Raw genomic sequence first — 15752 nt, 5'->3', positions numbered from 1 at the left:
AAAAAAGAAAAAAAAGTAGAAATTTTATTTTAATAATAATAATACAAAATAATAATAATAATAAATTATGCAATTAAGTGATAAAGTCTCTAATTTATAAGAAAATTAAAACTCTTGCTAGCCTTTTTAAAAAAGGATTGTAGTTACAATATAATTATTTCCTTCATTAAGAACTTTCCTTTACTAAACCTAATTATATAAGGAAACAATATGCATAAATATTACTCATATTATCATAACAAATCATTTCAATATTGTATTATAACTTATTTTAAGTAACATTTACAATAAAAAATAATAGTACAAATTACTTAAAATTAGATATATTACATTAAATATTGGTTCCTAGTTTTAAAAAAAGAAGAAGAAGTTTCTTGAATATAAAATTACAATTTTTTTTATATAATAAAATAGTTTCTTAAAATAATTATGACGTTTGACTTCTATTCCGTGTAGGATAGAGAAATAAAAAACTTTATATTATAAACTCTTATAAATAACTCAAAATTATTTTCTCTCTTTTCTTATTTCTTTCTAATTTCTATTAAACACTCTCTAGAACCCCTTTTCACCTCTTTTACAAAAGCAAAACCTAAATCCATATGATCTCAATGCAGATTTGTTTTGCTTCTGAGTTCTGATTAAGTTTAAAATCTTTGAAGGATTTTCGTCTGTGATCATCACTATTGATCCCTCAATTTTTTCTGATTTTTTTCTGATTTTTTGGGCTATTATTTCATCTTTCTGTCGTACGAGGTTCGATTCTTGAATTTTGTGTTTTTTTTTTGTTGAAAGATTTTCAGTGTCACTGTTTAGGTGATACGTGAATTGGGTTTGGATTAGTTTTGAGTAATTTGGGGTATAGTGGGATTGATTGATGAGGAATAAGAGAAAAGGATGTGAGATTTTGTGCCCTAGACAGAGAGATATGTGGAATTCGATTCGTGATTCGGGATCTTCGATGTCGAATTTGAAAACTCATTTTTCGTTAGAGGAATGTTCTAGAAAGTTGAAGAAAAGGTGTAAGGAAGATGATGGGTTGTGTTGTGAGGTTACTGTTGGGTCTTGTGGAAGTAGAACTAGGCTTGCTGCAACTGCGCCGCCGAGTGGGAGTTCTTCGATTAGTTTGTGTGGGAGAGGGGTTAAGAGAAAGATAGGATGTATAGAGGCAGCTACGCAAATGGGTAGGAAGAATAAGATTGAAGATGATTATGTTATGGGGGAAGCTTTGGGGAAGGGTAAATTTGGGTCAGTTTTTTTGTGTAGGAGTAAGGCTACTGGTGTTGAATTTGCTTGTAAGACACTGCCAAAAGGGGAAGAGACAGTTCATAAGGAAGTAGAGATAATGCAACATTTATCAGGGCACCCGGGTGTGGTGACATTGCATTCAGTGTATGAGGATGCGGAAAGTTTTCATTTGGTAATGGAGTTGTGTTCTGGTGGGAGGTTGATTGACGAGATGACGAAGGAGGGAAGATATTCGGAGCATAAGTCTGCTAATATATTTAAGGATTTGATGTTGGTGATTCAATATTGCCATGATATGGGAGTTGTACATAGGGATATTAAGCCTGAGAATATCCTTCTAACTGCTTCTGGGAAGATAAAGCTTGCAGATTTCGGCTTGGCTATGAGGATTGCCAATGGTAAAGTATTGCACCGGAACCAATTATATATGTTCCACTTGCTTCTTTTTGTTGTCACTTATTGCAGTATCATGTTTACCAGGTGTTGGAAGTTTGCTTCATTTTTATGGGACCTTTTGCTCGTCTAGTCTCAGTAGCAATGCTTCTGCTTAGCATTTGCTTTCATATCTCTTCCAACTGCTAGTTGTTTCTAATAGTGTATGCCTTCATTTTTTAATTACATGGTCCACGGTTGGTTTAATCTAAGTTTGACTACTACTAGAGTGGGTAGACATACTTCACAGGCATGAGGAGAGTATCTTGAACTTGTCTTCTCAAAAGACAATATAACATAAATAAAACCACACATGGGAGGTAACCCGCACTAGGCAATCCAGTTGCAACGAGCTCGACCCGGAAGGCAAACCCCTCGTGTTCGCTGCAAGGGGTTTCGAACTTAGAGACCTCCAACATGGAGGTCCCAAGCCCAAATCACTGGGCTTTCCCGAATATTATAGGATTTAGCATACAAATGATGTAAGGGAGTACACGAAAAAGGAAAAAGAAAACTTAGATCGAGGGTAATTTCGCTAACAAAATTAAACAGTGATATAATTCAGCTTCAACATGCGAAGTCCAAGTAAACCAGAAAAAGTAGGGAATATAATTTCAGAGCAGCAAGAAACTAGCTATGTAGGACAGAGTGGTGTCATGGAGTCAGGAATAGAGAGGGGGGAGGGGGAGGGAAGCTAAGCTAAACAAGTTAGGGTTTCACACAACTTCTCTCTTTTTTTCTTTTGTAGTGAACCCACTCAAGTTATATGGACTATATACGTTGACTAAATTGCCACACATCAGCAAATAATTGGAAGTAAAAACTATTGAGATCTAACTTCCTAAAGAGTACTCCCTCGGGAAAAAGAACTGTAAGGGAGAAGACTCCATGGTGAAAGGAATACACTTTTCAGTATTTTTTTGCCTGGCCCCACAAGTAGATGGAATTTGGTAGAACGTACCTTCAAATAAACCTTAGTGAACTTTCTAAATGGTCGTGAATGTAGTTTACTAATCATCATTTAATTGAGTTACCTCTAGGCATGATGCTTTTGAGCAATTCAGATATTTACTTGCCGATTGACTGCTGAATTCTCCTAGTTGATCCCCATAAGCTTTTTTTTTTAAATATTATTTTTCTGTGTAAACATGGAACAGCCCTAAATACATCTGAACATAATGTTAAAATGTGGCATATGCTGTTTTGCTTTAGTCTAAATTCTTTTTGTTGCTTTTCCTTTTATATTATCCTCTGGTCTTTTCTGAAGGATGAGGAATTATTTTACTTAGCAAAGGATAGGGCCAGATATGTTCATCGTAACTTTACTTCCACCTTATTTATTGAGTTAACTTTTATAATGCAGGTCAGAGTTTAAGTGGTTTGGCTGGAAGTCCTGCGTATGTGGCCCCTGAAGTTCTTACAGGGGATTATGGTCAAAAAGCAGATATTTGGAGTGCTGGTGTTCTTTTACATGGACTACTGGTTGGTGTCCTTCCATTTCAAGGGGACTCTTTGGACGCTCTTTTTGAGGCAATTAAAAGCATGCAACTTGATTTTCACTCTGAAAAATGGCAATCTGTATCTAAACTTGCACGTGATCTTCTTGAGCGGATTCTCACAAGGGATGTTGCTGCAAGGATAACTGCTGAAGAAGTTTTAAGTAAGCATCTTACTTTGTTTGTAACTGACTGGTTTCTTTGCTAGTTGCTTCATTAAGTAGGTAACTGGGCTGACAATTTTTTAATCCTATTTAGTTTTGATTATACATGATTTTTACTATGGAGAGAATAATCTGAATGATTAAGGCCATTAACATATTGACAATTTTCTGTTACTTTGCCGGTTTACACACAGACAAACCCACCTTAACATTTTTATGTCGTTCTTTTGCTTGAATAAATTTTTCTTGATCTGTTTTACCAAATAATTATTAACATTTGGTTATTTTATTTCCAAATTACTGATTAAAGATGTATTTCAGGCCATCCATGGATGATGTTCTACACAGAGCGCACTTTGAAGACGGTGTCTGTCAGGTTGAAGCCAAAGCATTTCTCTGGAACACCAAGCCAAAAACCAGCCATTACCTCTAGATTAGAATCAGATGGAAAGAAGAGATGCAGTAAATCTCTCAATGGAGAAACCAATGATTTAAGGTGTGGAAGTTTGAACAGGGAATCTGAAGAATCCGACGACTCTGGTTTAGTTGATGTGCTTGCAGCAGCGATATTGCATTGCAGGATATCTGAACCAAAACGAAGCAGACTGTGTGTCAACAATAGTCCAATAAGGGAACAATGTTCGTCTAACGTGAATTCTAACCTTTGCAAGGCTTTCTGATCCCATCTTTAATCCATGTACAGGTGTCTTGACATTATAGTGCTGATGCCTCCCTTTTCTTAGAGGAGACTGATTAATTATAAGTTACCAGTGTGCAATTTCTGATTGTACAAAGAAGCTTGGATGCAGATTAACCTGAATAACACTGGTCTATTGCCGTTAACACATTCATTTACCTGACAGTGGATACACTGGTTTCTGTACAAACATGTAAATAGTTGATGACAGTATAGGATTGACTCTTGTTATTACAATACAATGAAAAACTTACTGGTTTTATATCTCTTATTATTTGTTTCTCTTGAACTTTGTGACTTCCTCATCACTAATTGAATGTTTCTCTTCAGGCACTGGTATCAGTTATTTGTACACCTGAAGCATTTTGCTGTGGTTTACTCAGTAGCTGTTTGTGGCAATGTATTCTATTGATGAATATTGATGTTAGTTTTCATTCATATGGTTTATGGAACTAATTATTATCTTCATAACTGTCTAAGCATCCCGAAAATCTCGGAACAAAGGCACTGTAGCAGCAAACTATAGTACCATAGGGATGTGAGTTCATAAGAGCTCGAATTTAGAGATTACATCCTTAATTAAATTACGAACCCTAAATCTCTGCAGAATCAATGCACAAACTATTTCCTTTTTCAAATTAGATCCATTGTCTTAATTGATCAAGTTCTATAGCTTCTTGGTTAGTTGTTGAAGTAATTCAAATGGGCATTACAATTACACTGATTGCTTAGTTTGTGTGCAAGTCTAATCATAAACTGTAGAGGTAAAAACATTGTTTATGTAAGATCCTCGATTTAAATGTAACAAATCTAACAAATAAAAAGATCAACAAAACTTGATAAAGATGGAGAGTTTAGAAATAAAACTTTGAGATGGTGGCATGGCGGTGTAGCTGCCAACTCACACCCAGAATACTATAAAATCTTCTGGTTTCAAAAAATCCAAAAGATCATTTTTTTTTTCATCCATGAAGACCATAAAGCTTGGCATTGTAGGCCAAAGAACCGAATATTGCTTCCATTCTTTAATCTTAAGAGCATTATCTTCTGTTACTAACCAAACTGATCTCCACAAAGTTCATTCTCTCATAGTAGTTTCAGGCCAGCATCAATCAACGTTCTTCTGTGGAAAACTCATTTCGAAGTACTCCCAGTTCAAAGACCCTGTTTCTTCATTATCCATCTTCCGCATAAATTCGCCTACACATAATGTTTACTTATGGAACACTATCATTAGAGCCATGACCCATAATGGGTTATGGTCTAAAGCATTAGACTTTTATACCCAAATGAGAAAATTAAATGTTAAGCCTGATAATTATACATTCCCTTCGATTATTAATTCGTGTGGCAGTTTATTGGATCTTGAAATGGTGAAAATTGTGCATAATGATGTTTTGGAGATGGGGTTTGGATCAGATTTGTATATATGTAATGCTTTGATTGATATGTATGCGAGGATGAACGAATTAGGGAGAGCGCGTGTGGTGTTTGATGAAATGCATAGTAGAGATGTGGTTTCTTGGAATAGTTTGGTTTCAGGTTATAGTGCGAATGGGTATTGGGAGGAGGCTTTAGAAGTTTTTCGAGAGGGAAGGTTATCAGGTGTTGCTGCTGATGCTTTTACTGTGTCTAGTGTTTTACCTGCATGTGGGGGTCTGATGGAGGTTGAACAGGGTCAGATGGTTCATGGGTTGGCGGAGAAGAGTGGCATTAAGGGAGATATGGCTGTGAGTAATGGTCTGCTTTCAATGTACTTTAAGTTTGAGAGGTTGTTGGACTGTCAGAGAATCTTTGATGAGATGATATATAGAGATATTGTCACTTGGAATATTATAATTTGTGGGTTTTCTCACTCGGGGTTGTATCAGGAGTCCATCAAATTGTTTCAAGAAATGGTTTATGAATACAAGCCGGATCTCCTTACAGTTACTTCTGTTTTGCAAGCTTGTGGGCATATGGGGGATTTACGATTTGGAAGATACGTTCATGACTATATTTTGGAAAACAGATACGAATGTGACACGACTGCTTGCAATATCATAATTAACATGTATGCAAGATGTGGTGATTTGGTGGCTGCAAGGCAAGTTTTTGACAACATGAAAAGATGGGATTTGGTCTCATGGAACTCAATAATTAGTGGTTATTTTGAGAACGGGTTTCATAAAGAAGCAGTTGATCTGCTTAAGATGATGAGGATAGACTTGCAACCTGATTCTGTCACTTTTGTCACACTACTCTCAATGTGTACAAAGTTGATGGACGTGGATTTTACAAGAGAGCTCCACTGCGATATAATTAAGAGAGGATATGATTCCACTCTTATTGTGGGCAATGCTCTTCTAGACGTGTATGCTAAATGTGGTAAAATGGAGCATTCAGTGTGGCAATTTGAGATCATGACTACTAGAGATATTGTAACGTGGAATACTATTATTGCTGCCTGTAGCCATTATGAGGAAAGTTACTTAGGTTTAAAGATGCTCAGTAGGATGAGAACGGAAGGACTCATGCCAGATGTGGCTACCATTTTAGGTTCGCTGCCTTTGTGTTCCTTACTTGCTGCCAAAAGACAGGGAAAAGAGCTGCATGGCTTCATTATCAGGCTCAAATTTGAGTCACAAGTCCCTGTTGGAAATGCACTGATCGAGATGTACTCTAAAACTGGGAGTTTAAAGAATGCGATATCGGTCTTTGAGCACATGAGTATTAAAGATGTGGTGACATGGACAGCAATGATCTCTGCATATGGAATGTATGGTGAAGGAAAGAAGGCTCTCAGATCTTTTCAGCAGATGAAGGAGACGGGTACTATTCCCGATCATATTGTTTTTGTTGCCGTTATATATGCTTGTAGCCATTCTGGTTTAGTGCAAGAAGGTCGTGCATGCTTTAACCAAATGAGAGAAACATACAACATTGAGCCTAGGATTGAACATTATGCTTGCATGGTTGATCTCTTATCACGTTCTGGGCTACTGGCTAAAGCAGAGGATTTTATCCTTTCTATGCCGCTGCGGCCTGATGCAAGTATGTGGGGATCTCTACTTAGTGCTTGTCGAGCTAGTGGAGATACCGGGACTGCTGAGCGTGTCGTAGAACGCCTTGTTGAATTGAACTCTGATGATCCTGGGTATAATGTTTTAGCTTCCAATGTATATGCCTCCTTAGGGAAGTGGGACCAAGTGAGAACAATACGAAAATCTTTGAAAGCTAGAGGACTTAGGAAAGACCCAGGATGTAGCTGGATTGAGATTTGTAACAGAGTTTTTATTTTTGGCACTGGTGATAGGTCCTTTCAACAATTCAAGCAAGTCAATGAGCTCATAGAGGACCTCAATAGAACAATGGATAAGGAAGGTTATGTTGCTGACTTAAAATTTGTTTTGCATGATGTTGGTGAAGATGAGAAGATAAATTTGCTTTATGGGCATAGTGAAAGACTTGCTATAGCATTTGGATTGTTGAACACAAAAGAAGGTTCACCTTTGCAAGTAATGAAGAATCTACGGGTTTGTGGAGATTGCCACACTTGGACCAAGTATGTGTCAAAAATTGTTCAGAGGGAAATACTAGTTAGAGATGCAAATCGCTTTCACTTGTTCAAGGATGGGACATGTAGCTGCAGAGACCGCTGGTAATTAAAGTTTGTTCTCTTTCCTAATACTTAAAAGATGGAAAGATCCCTACAATTGAGCAAATTAAGGCTCTATCATTTGGAAACAATCTGGAGGTGAGATATCTTTCTGCTTATTAGATATGTGAGATTTCAAGCTATATTTCCTGTACTATATTTCTAGCTTTATTTGCAGGATTGGTGCGTTAGTTGACTTCAGGACAGATGCAAAACTATTAAGGTCTCCCGTATCTGGTAAGTCTTTACTTTTTAAAGGTGAAATTGCTGTAAAAGAATTTGTGAGCCACCTCAAGTGCTGTTTACTTCTGTGTATTTCTGTTGACTCATTATTAGGTATTTCATTAGAAACTCTTTTATGCAGTGACAGTAGTTCAGATAAATGGTTGCACTTTGTCTTTTCTTCTTTGTTTGTTTAATTTTGATCATTGTCGTCGAAGGGCCTGTTTCTTTCCGGTGGAGCAGTGTGCCTACTTGCTCATTTGGAAGTAGAAACATAGTGATGCATAAAAAGGTATACTATTATATTTCTTTTTTGGTAGGTCAAGGGTACTTAAATTTCCTGCTGTGGACCACCATGTACTGGACGTTTAATTCAATAGTCCAACCATGTAATTCTCAAATATCAGTCCACTTTCATGTATGGGTTTGTACATACATCAAGTAAAAGAAATGTTACTGGTAGAATCATGCCGTGAGCTTCTTTTATGTGGATCTTTTCATCCATCAATCATATCTAATTGAGTACAATCTACATATTGACACTTCTATTTTATGTGATTCACAAGTAACAGATATATTGCCAGTCTCGATAGACTCTAACACACCAGTAATGATATTCATACAATAAAACTGCTGTGGTAATGAAACATAACAGTTGGAAGTTTGGAAGAGATAGCTTCTTGAGCTTAATATTCAAAAGCAAGGGCCTGGTGCATAGAAGCAATAACCATATCTAATCCCGTTGCTGTATTGATTGGGGCAACTCTAACTGACTTCCCCGTGGATTCTGGAATATATGAAGAAAATTTCATTAGACCAAAAGTTAAAACTTAATTGTATAATGTGCTTATTAGAGAAGCCAGAAATGTTACCTGCAACTGGTGACAGATTTCAAAAACTTCAGCATGGGGTGCCCAGTCTCCAAAATTCCTTTCAATAAATTGATAAGCTATTCCACTCTTTCCTCTGCCAACAATGTAGAGTCCTCCTTTTATCTCACCTTCACCCCTAAAGTTTTGCTCCACCCCCATGGATTTTGCTCGCTTGTAATTTGCAATAGCTCTAGGGTTAAAAAGAAAGCCTGATATGAACTTATCTTTTAGAACATTTCCTCCTCCCAGAGATTTATAAAATTCCATGCTTCTGTCAAAGAGGACTACACCACCCCAATATCGAGGCCAGAAATCCTTTACCTGGATAACAAAACCCAGCATAAAAAACCAGGTCCTTCCAAAGAAATGTCAAAGAAAATGTAGAAAAAGGTTACCTCTGCTTCTATTTGCTCATGAAGAACAGCAAATAATTGAATCCCTAACGCGTCAAATATTGGTTTCTTTGCATAGAGTTGGTGGGCTTCAGCTCTGCACATGATGCACCTGTTTCCGATAGTCTTTTTGATATGAGACGCACTAATTCTTGCTTGTAAATAAATAATTAATTTCATTTTCTTTCCTATAAAAAGTAAATATCACTTGTTCTTTCAAGGAAAAATCTTTTCTAGATTGTATCCTTCATCAGTGCATCAGAGTTTAGTGAAATCATAGAGACTATTAGATCATCTACTGTTGGTGAAGTTCTATGCAGATATTGACTTGAGTTTCCTTGTGAAGTTCTTGCAAGAAGTTCCTTTATTTCTTTTTAACCAAGTATGTGTATGAACCTAAAATAGTCAGCGTCTAAGATATAGCATACCGATCTAGCTACGATATTTATTAATTATAGGTGTGAATTGCAGTAATGATTTGATGCTTTACCCAGGGCGACGAATGCATAGAATCACTGCTGGTTTATCACGCCAGAGCTCTGAAGCCTTCATTGGCGGAGTCTTTGATTTCACCAGACGCTCCATTCCAATCTTGTACTCTGGTGTCAGTTTCTGAACTGAGATATTCTCAATGGAGGAATAAGGAGCAACATTCTCTATTACTGGGGTTGCCTGCACACAGCCACATGCTCTAGGCTCATCTGGCATTGAAGCTACAATTCCCTTAAAAACATGTCCATCTTTAATTTTGAAATCAGCCATTGATTGTTCAAGGGATACATCATAAGCTGTATTGGTTCTTCCAAGAGATCTTGTCATACTTTGCTTCCTGGTGGTGACAGCAGAAATGTCCTCGTAAAGACTCTCATTCCTTGAGGCAGTTCTTCTGCTCGCTTGGAGATTATAGGCTTCTGACAAAGTGTCTCTCGCAGAAGTTGTAGTTCTGTCTGTAAAACGGGCAACATGGCCCCTTTTTATTCCATACACTGTTGTAAGATCTACTTTGGTTAGCTTAAGAAGCTCAGGAAGAGACTTCCCAGACTCCTCAAACGTATCCGCATATTGCATCAGTGCACGATTATGCAGGTAAGACCTGATTTCCAGTGCATCCTAGATTAGGAAATAAATAAATCATCAGAGCAATATCTTATTTTGTTTTTCTGTAACTTTTCAGTGGTACAGAACACTAGCCTGACAAATTTCTGTCCATAGTTTAATTTGAGCAAATAACATAGAAATGGAATGGAGTTTACGACTTTTGATTAAGCACATGAAGCTTATTATCTTATTTCTGTTGTTAACTTAATTCTTATGATAGGTCATATTATCTAGGGAAACACAAGAGTTACTCATTTATTGACACAGATTCGCAAAATTATATGAAGATGAACCCCAGATGATTTTCTCGAGAGATAACAAGAAAGGGTGAATTATCAATAAAAAAAACCTTTTGTCGTTGAGTCATGTTCAACTCGTTCATATCGTCTGCATTCATAGTCTTCAAAGTTGGTACATCATCCCAGCCTTCCTCCAGCAGCTTTGGTAGAAGTCCTTGCAGAGATCCATTTCCAACAAAGTCCTCGATTGCGAAAGAAGCCATCTTCTTCTCAAGCAGAGTAAGAGTGAGAATAGATACTTGGAATAAAGTCTTGTTTATGCAAGTTTGAAACAGTCACTTCGACACTCTCTATGGATTTGGTCAATTCCTGCCCAAATGTTACATGTAATCTTACAGTGACTGATGAACTACTTCACTCAGAGATAGATATGAAATGTTTTCAAAAAGATAAAGATGACTAGTTCCAGTCATGACGAAAGAAAGATGAAATATGGAAGGCTGCAAAATGGAAGTATTGACAAATGACAAAAGGTAAAGTTTCTATTACTAAATCTTCTTTAGTTCAATCAGAGAGGGGCAGATTGAATATTTAAAGCTCTGTTGGCCAACTGCCGGCCAAACATTTTTGCCAAAGCTGCACCAGTTGTCATACCTTATGAAATCCTACCCGTCCCGAAGAGAAGTCCCCAAAGTGGGACTATATATTAACTCAGTCTCAGACGAAGAAGGTTCATTGTACATATAGATGTTTCACTCCTAATTATCGTGCGATATGACCAAGCTTGTTCTTGGTCAAATAATATCTGCTTCTACTGAACTTAAATTTACGACACTATTGTGAATTTCACAGTTACCCAATTATAGTACACATTGTTTAGGTGTGTAATTGATAACTTCACAATAGTTTATGTATGTTTTTATGTCAATATTACTCTTAATGTGATACTGTTTGGTTCATAATCTAATACATCGGAATATTAAAACGCAGACTTTCATATATTATTAATAAAATTAAAAATATATTGCCATGAAAATTAAACTTTGATACATAATCCAAAAGTAGTTGATCATACAAACAGTTCCACAATCAGTTTCTTGTTATTTCCCTAAACTATAAGACACTCACTGCAGCAATTTCACCATTTAATTTGCTGTCTGAAATTTTTCATGAAGCAGTTGGAATTTGGTTACTAGTTTGTCTCGTGGTGGCAAGTGTTGTTTGATTGCTGGAGCATCACAAAAGTTTTTCATCCATCCTGATAAGAGGGGGAATTTGTCTGCATCAAACAACTTCAAATCGAGTACCTCCTCAATCACATCAAGAAGATACGCCATCCAACCAAGTACAAGATCCACATATCCTACACTTTCTCCACCAAAAAACTTCTTCTCTTTCAATTGCTCTTCAATGATTTCTAGGTTTTGCACTGCTGGAACAAAAGCTTCCTTTTTCGCCTCATATCCTTTTTCTGTAAAAATACTCCATACTGATGGCAGAAGCTGCAGATCATGAAAGACAAATATCAATGAAAATGATCAATTCAATAACTGAAAATGCCTATTTGTTCAAGTGTATTCACCAGTACTCAATAAAATTAGTGGCCTAAAGTCAAATTATATAGACTAAAGTATTTTTGTTCTGAAATGAACAGAGACCAACAGTTTCTTACCTTGTCTTCTACAAATTTTGCCCAAAAACGTGCCATAGCTTTCTCATAAGGATCCTGAGGCAGCAAAGGAGCTGTTTCCTTCCATGTCTCGTCGATATACTCGAGAATCACCAGTGATTCACAGATTGGTTTTCCTTTGTGTACAAGTACAGGAATTTTTTTGTGAACAGGATTATACTGAAGGAGTTGAGGGCTCTTCTGGCTCAAATCTTCAAAGATGGCTTCGTATTCGATCCCTTTGATATGCAGCGCCCAAACGATCCTCAAACCAAATGGACTTGACCATGTCCTGTAAAGCTTCACTTCATCAGCCATGTTTGTTTTAATTTGCAAGCTAATATTTATTTATTTACGAAATTATGAATTTATTATTGCGAAAAATTATTTGTTATGTGAGAAATATAAGTTGATGATCCACACAAAATAGGGGCAAAAAGTCCAAATGACCCACTCACGTTGCTCTTTACTTTCACAAAGGGGATGTATAAATATTCAAATCTTTGCTATTTTCTTTCTCAAATATTTTAAAGTTTCAAGCCAAAATCTGATGTCAGCCATTGCGTTACAAAGCCTGGAAATTTTTGACAAAAATAATTTTCTTATATTTTGATTTGGACTGATTACCTTATCATAGCAGTATGTGTGAAAATGACAAGTCCAAAACTTTGTGCTTTAGTGTAAGAGTATAGGAAGAAAGATGTGTAGGGAATTTTGATTGATTTTTGTGAGATGAATTTACAATGGAAGTTTATCTAGTTATGTATTACTAATTTAGGAATACAAGTGTAAATAATAATTTATTGTATAAGTTTTTATATATTTACAAAATAGTCTTATTACTAGAACTTTCTCTGTGTCTAGAATAAGAATCTTTCAGATAGAAAAAACTATGACATTCTAGGCTCTGCATATTATAATTATTATATAAGTTTTTATATATTTACAAAATAGTCTTATAACAAGAACTCTCTATTGTCTAGAATAAGAATCTTTCAGATAGAAAAAACTATGATATTCTAGGCTCTGCATGAGATTCTCACACTTCTCTCGAAGCTTCTACTATGGACTAGTCTTCTTCCAATATAATCTCTCGCAATTTTGTGTCATATGAAACTTACGGAAGAGACTCCTCTCCAGTAATGATCTCTCCAGTCTACCTCATATAGTTAACATGTGTCAATTAAATTATTTAATGGACCAGATTAATTTTCTTGATCAAATACCATTAATCGTGATTATTAGTATTTAATTCTCTTTCCTCTCTCCTCTCTTTCTTCCTCACTTGATTGTGCAACAAACATTTTCTCTAACAAAGAATTTGATTTGTTAACAACAAATCACTTTTCTTTTTCATTATTTTACACTGTGATAAAAGAAGACAAATTCAAAGGATGACTTTGGGTTATAAAATTTAAAAAATTCAACCATGAAACTATTTCTTTGAAGCTTGGTTCCACAAAACTCTGTCATCTTTTTCGTAATATCATTTTTTCAATTTGGAGTTTCTGCATCTAATGGATCTAGAATGGGCACGAAAAATGGGTAGGAAAATATTTTTTCATATATTCTTTTTCGGTGAAATTCTCCATTTATTTTTTGGGTCTTCTTTCTTATGGTATTTATAGTTGTAATCTTTAATTAGGGCTAATCACTCCATTTTAGTCTTTCTCTTTCGAGACTCTCCCTGGTTGTTCACATATAAATGTAAACATTAAAATGTTGATATAATTTTAATTTTCATTTGTTAATTTACACGAATGATGTTTGATTGCTCTATTTTTCGGAGAGTTTTGGATTTGCTAATTAAGAAAGGAATAAGAGGAAAGAGAATTACTAATAACCAAGGCTAATGATACTTGGTCAAAAAAAGTGAGAAGATTAGAGAGGAGAGAGGAGAGAGGAGAGAGAATTACTAATAACCATCGTTAATGGTATTTGATCAAAAAAATTAATTTGGTCCATTAAAAAATTAAATGGACACATGTCAATTATATAAGGTAGCACTTCAGAAAATTGGAGAGATCATTATTGGAGAGGAGTCTCTTTCGAATCTTAGGTGGTACTTATGTGACAAGATGATGTCGCAAGTCGTCATATTTATTCCTAAAAAATTCTCAAGCAAATTAATAATCAGGGATAGTAGCACTTTTGACCCTTTAATTAATGATAAAATTTTATTTTCATCCATATATTATATGATTTAATACATTTCAATTCTTAAAAAATATAAACTAAAATGTACGTTTTAGCCCTTTTATAAAGAAAAATATTACATTTGGATTCATTTTAGAAATACATCATAAGCTTAACAATACTTCTTACTAATTAAATGACGGAATAATTAATAATTTTGTGAATATTAACAAGAGAAAGCTAGAAACATTTCTCTCAGTTATTATATTAATAAAAGTTAAAGATATATAGCCAGGTAATGCTTCTATTATTTCTGATACATAGTCCAAAAATCATATCCAAAAGTACTTGATCATACAAACAGTTTCACAATCAGTTTATTGTTATTTCCATAACCTACAAGACACATTCTGCAACAATTTTCACCATTCAATTTAATGTCTGGTATTTTTCATGAAGCAGTTGGTATTTGGTCTAAAGTCAAATTATATAGATACACATGTTAATGTATTATATTGTTCTGAATTCAATAGTGATCAATGGTATCTTACCTTGTCGTCAACAAATTTTGCCCAAAAACGTGCCATGGCTTTCTCATAAGGATCCTGAGGTAGCAAAGGAGATGTTTCCTTCCATGTCTCATCGATATACTCGAGGATCACCAGTAAATCACAGATTGGTTTGTCATTGTGTACAAGTAGAGGAACCTTTTTATGAACATGATTATACTTGAGGAGTTGAGGGCTCTTCTGGCTCAAATCTTCAAAGATGGCTTCGTATTCAATCCCTTTGATATATAGTGCCCAAACGATTCTTAAATCTTCTTTTGGTCTTTATATTATATTCTTTCTGTTCACTTATTTCACTCACCTAAAATAGATTTACATTTTTACTAGTCGCTTTTGACATATAAAAAAAAGGCAATAACTTTTTTCCATATTTTATCCTCGGCATTAAATACTTATTTTCAAAGAACTCCTCGATTGCTAAAGAAGCCATCTTCTTCTCAAGCGGAGTAAGAGTGAGATAGATACTTGGAAGAAAGTCTTGTTTATGCAAGTTCGAAACAATCACATGGACACTATCTTACAGTAACTGATGAACTACTTCACTCAGATTATTAGTTCAATTCATGACCATAGACAAATGGCAAAAGAAGTACTATTTTTTAAATTATAAAGAGATGCAATGAGATGTTGCATTCATTATTCATACAAAATTGCAATTTTACCAATATACAATTGAAGTTCAAAGCTAATACAACTACAATTTGCACTTTAGATAATTTTACCATTTTAATTTTTATTTTATCAATATGAGGCACAAGAAAATGGGTATGGAGAGTAGTTACTTTAGCGATCATGTAGGTCATTTGAAAAAAGAGGAATAGGAGAGCATTTGAAGGGGTAAATGTCACTTTGTAAACATAAAAGTTGATACAGGCTCGATC

The 15752-nt window shown here is 35.3% G+C and overlaps 4 protein-coding genes across 4 annotated transcripts; 2 read left to right on the top strand and 2 right to left on the bottom strand.

Annotated features, from left to right (window-relative positions):
* The first annotated feature begins 877 nt into the window (after nucleotides 1–877).
* On the top strand, nucleotides 878–4311 carry LOC107004044 (serine/threonine-protein kinase PEPKR2). Its single transcript, XM_015202301.2, has 3 exons — nucleotides 878–1646; nucleotides 3044–3340; nucleotides 3662–4311. The coding sequence occupies exons 1-3, from the start codon at nucleotides 878–880 to the stop codon at nucleotides 4018–4020; spliced, it is 1425 nt and encodes a 474-aa protein (XP_015057787.1). The 3' UTR covers nucleotides 4021–4311.
* A 551-nt stretch (nucleotides 4312–4862) lies between these two features.
* Nucleotides 4863–9790, top strand: LOC107003970 (pentatricopeptide repeat-containing protein At3g03580). The gene is made up of 3 exons (XM_015202216.2): nucleotides 4863–7773; nucleotides 7853–7911; nucleotides 9655–9790. The coding sequence occupies exon 1, from the start codon at nucleotides 5006–5008 to the stop codon at nucleotides 7679–7681; it is 2676 nt and encodes an 891-aa protein (XP_015057702.1). The 5' UTR covers nucleotides 4863–5005; the 3' UTR covers nucleotides 7682–7773; nucleotides 7853–7911; nucleotides 9655–9790.
* Nucleotides 8375–10770, bottom strand: LOC107004138. Its single transcript, XM_015202412.2, has 5 exons — nucleotides 10608–10770; nucleotides 9651–10270; nucleotides 9164–9272; nucleotides 8769–9089; nucleotides 8375–8683 (listed from the first exon to the last, which is right to left on the bottom strand). The coding sequence occupies exons 1-5, from the start codon at nucleotides 10758–10760 to the stop codon at nucleotides 8630–8632; spliced, it is 1257 nt and encodes a 418-aa protein (XP_015057898.1). The 5' UTR covers nucleotides 10761–10770; the 3' UTR covers nucleotides 8375–8629.
* A 735-nt stretch (nucleotides 10771–11505) lies between these two features.
* On the bottom strand, nucleotides 11506–12638 carry LOC107013156 (glutathione transferase GST 23-like). The gene is made up of 2 exons (XM_015213141.2): nucleotides 12170–12638; nucleotides 11506–11999 (listed from the first exon to the last, which is right to left on the bottom strand). The coding sequence occupies exons 1-2, from the start codon at nucleotides 12482–12484 to the stop codon at nucleotides 11643–11645; spliced, it is 672 nt and encodes a 223-aa protein (XP_015068627.1). The 5' UTR covers nucleotides 12485–12638; the 3' UTR covers nucleotides 11506–11642.
* Between the last annotated feature and the right edge of the window lie 3114 nt (nucleotides 12639–15752).

Source organism: Solanum pennellii, chromosome 1, assembly GCF_001406875.1.
Source record: "Solanum pennellii chromosome 1, SPENNV200".
NCBI lineage: Eukaryota > Viridiplantae > Streptophyta > Magnoliopsida > Solanales > Solanaceae > Solanum > Solanum pennellii.
The sequence above is the reverse complement of the archived record's forward strand: the minus strand, read 5'-3'. Positions and strand labels throughout refer to the sequence as shown.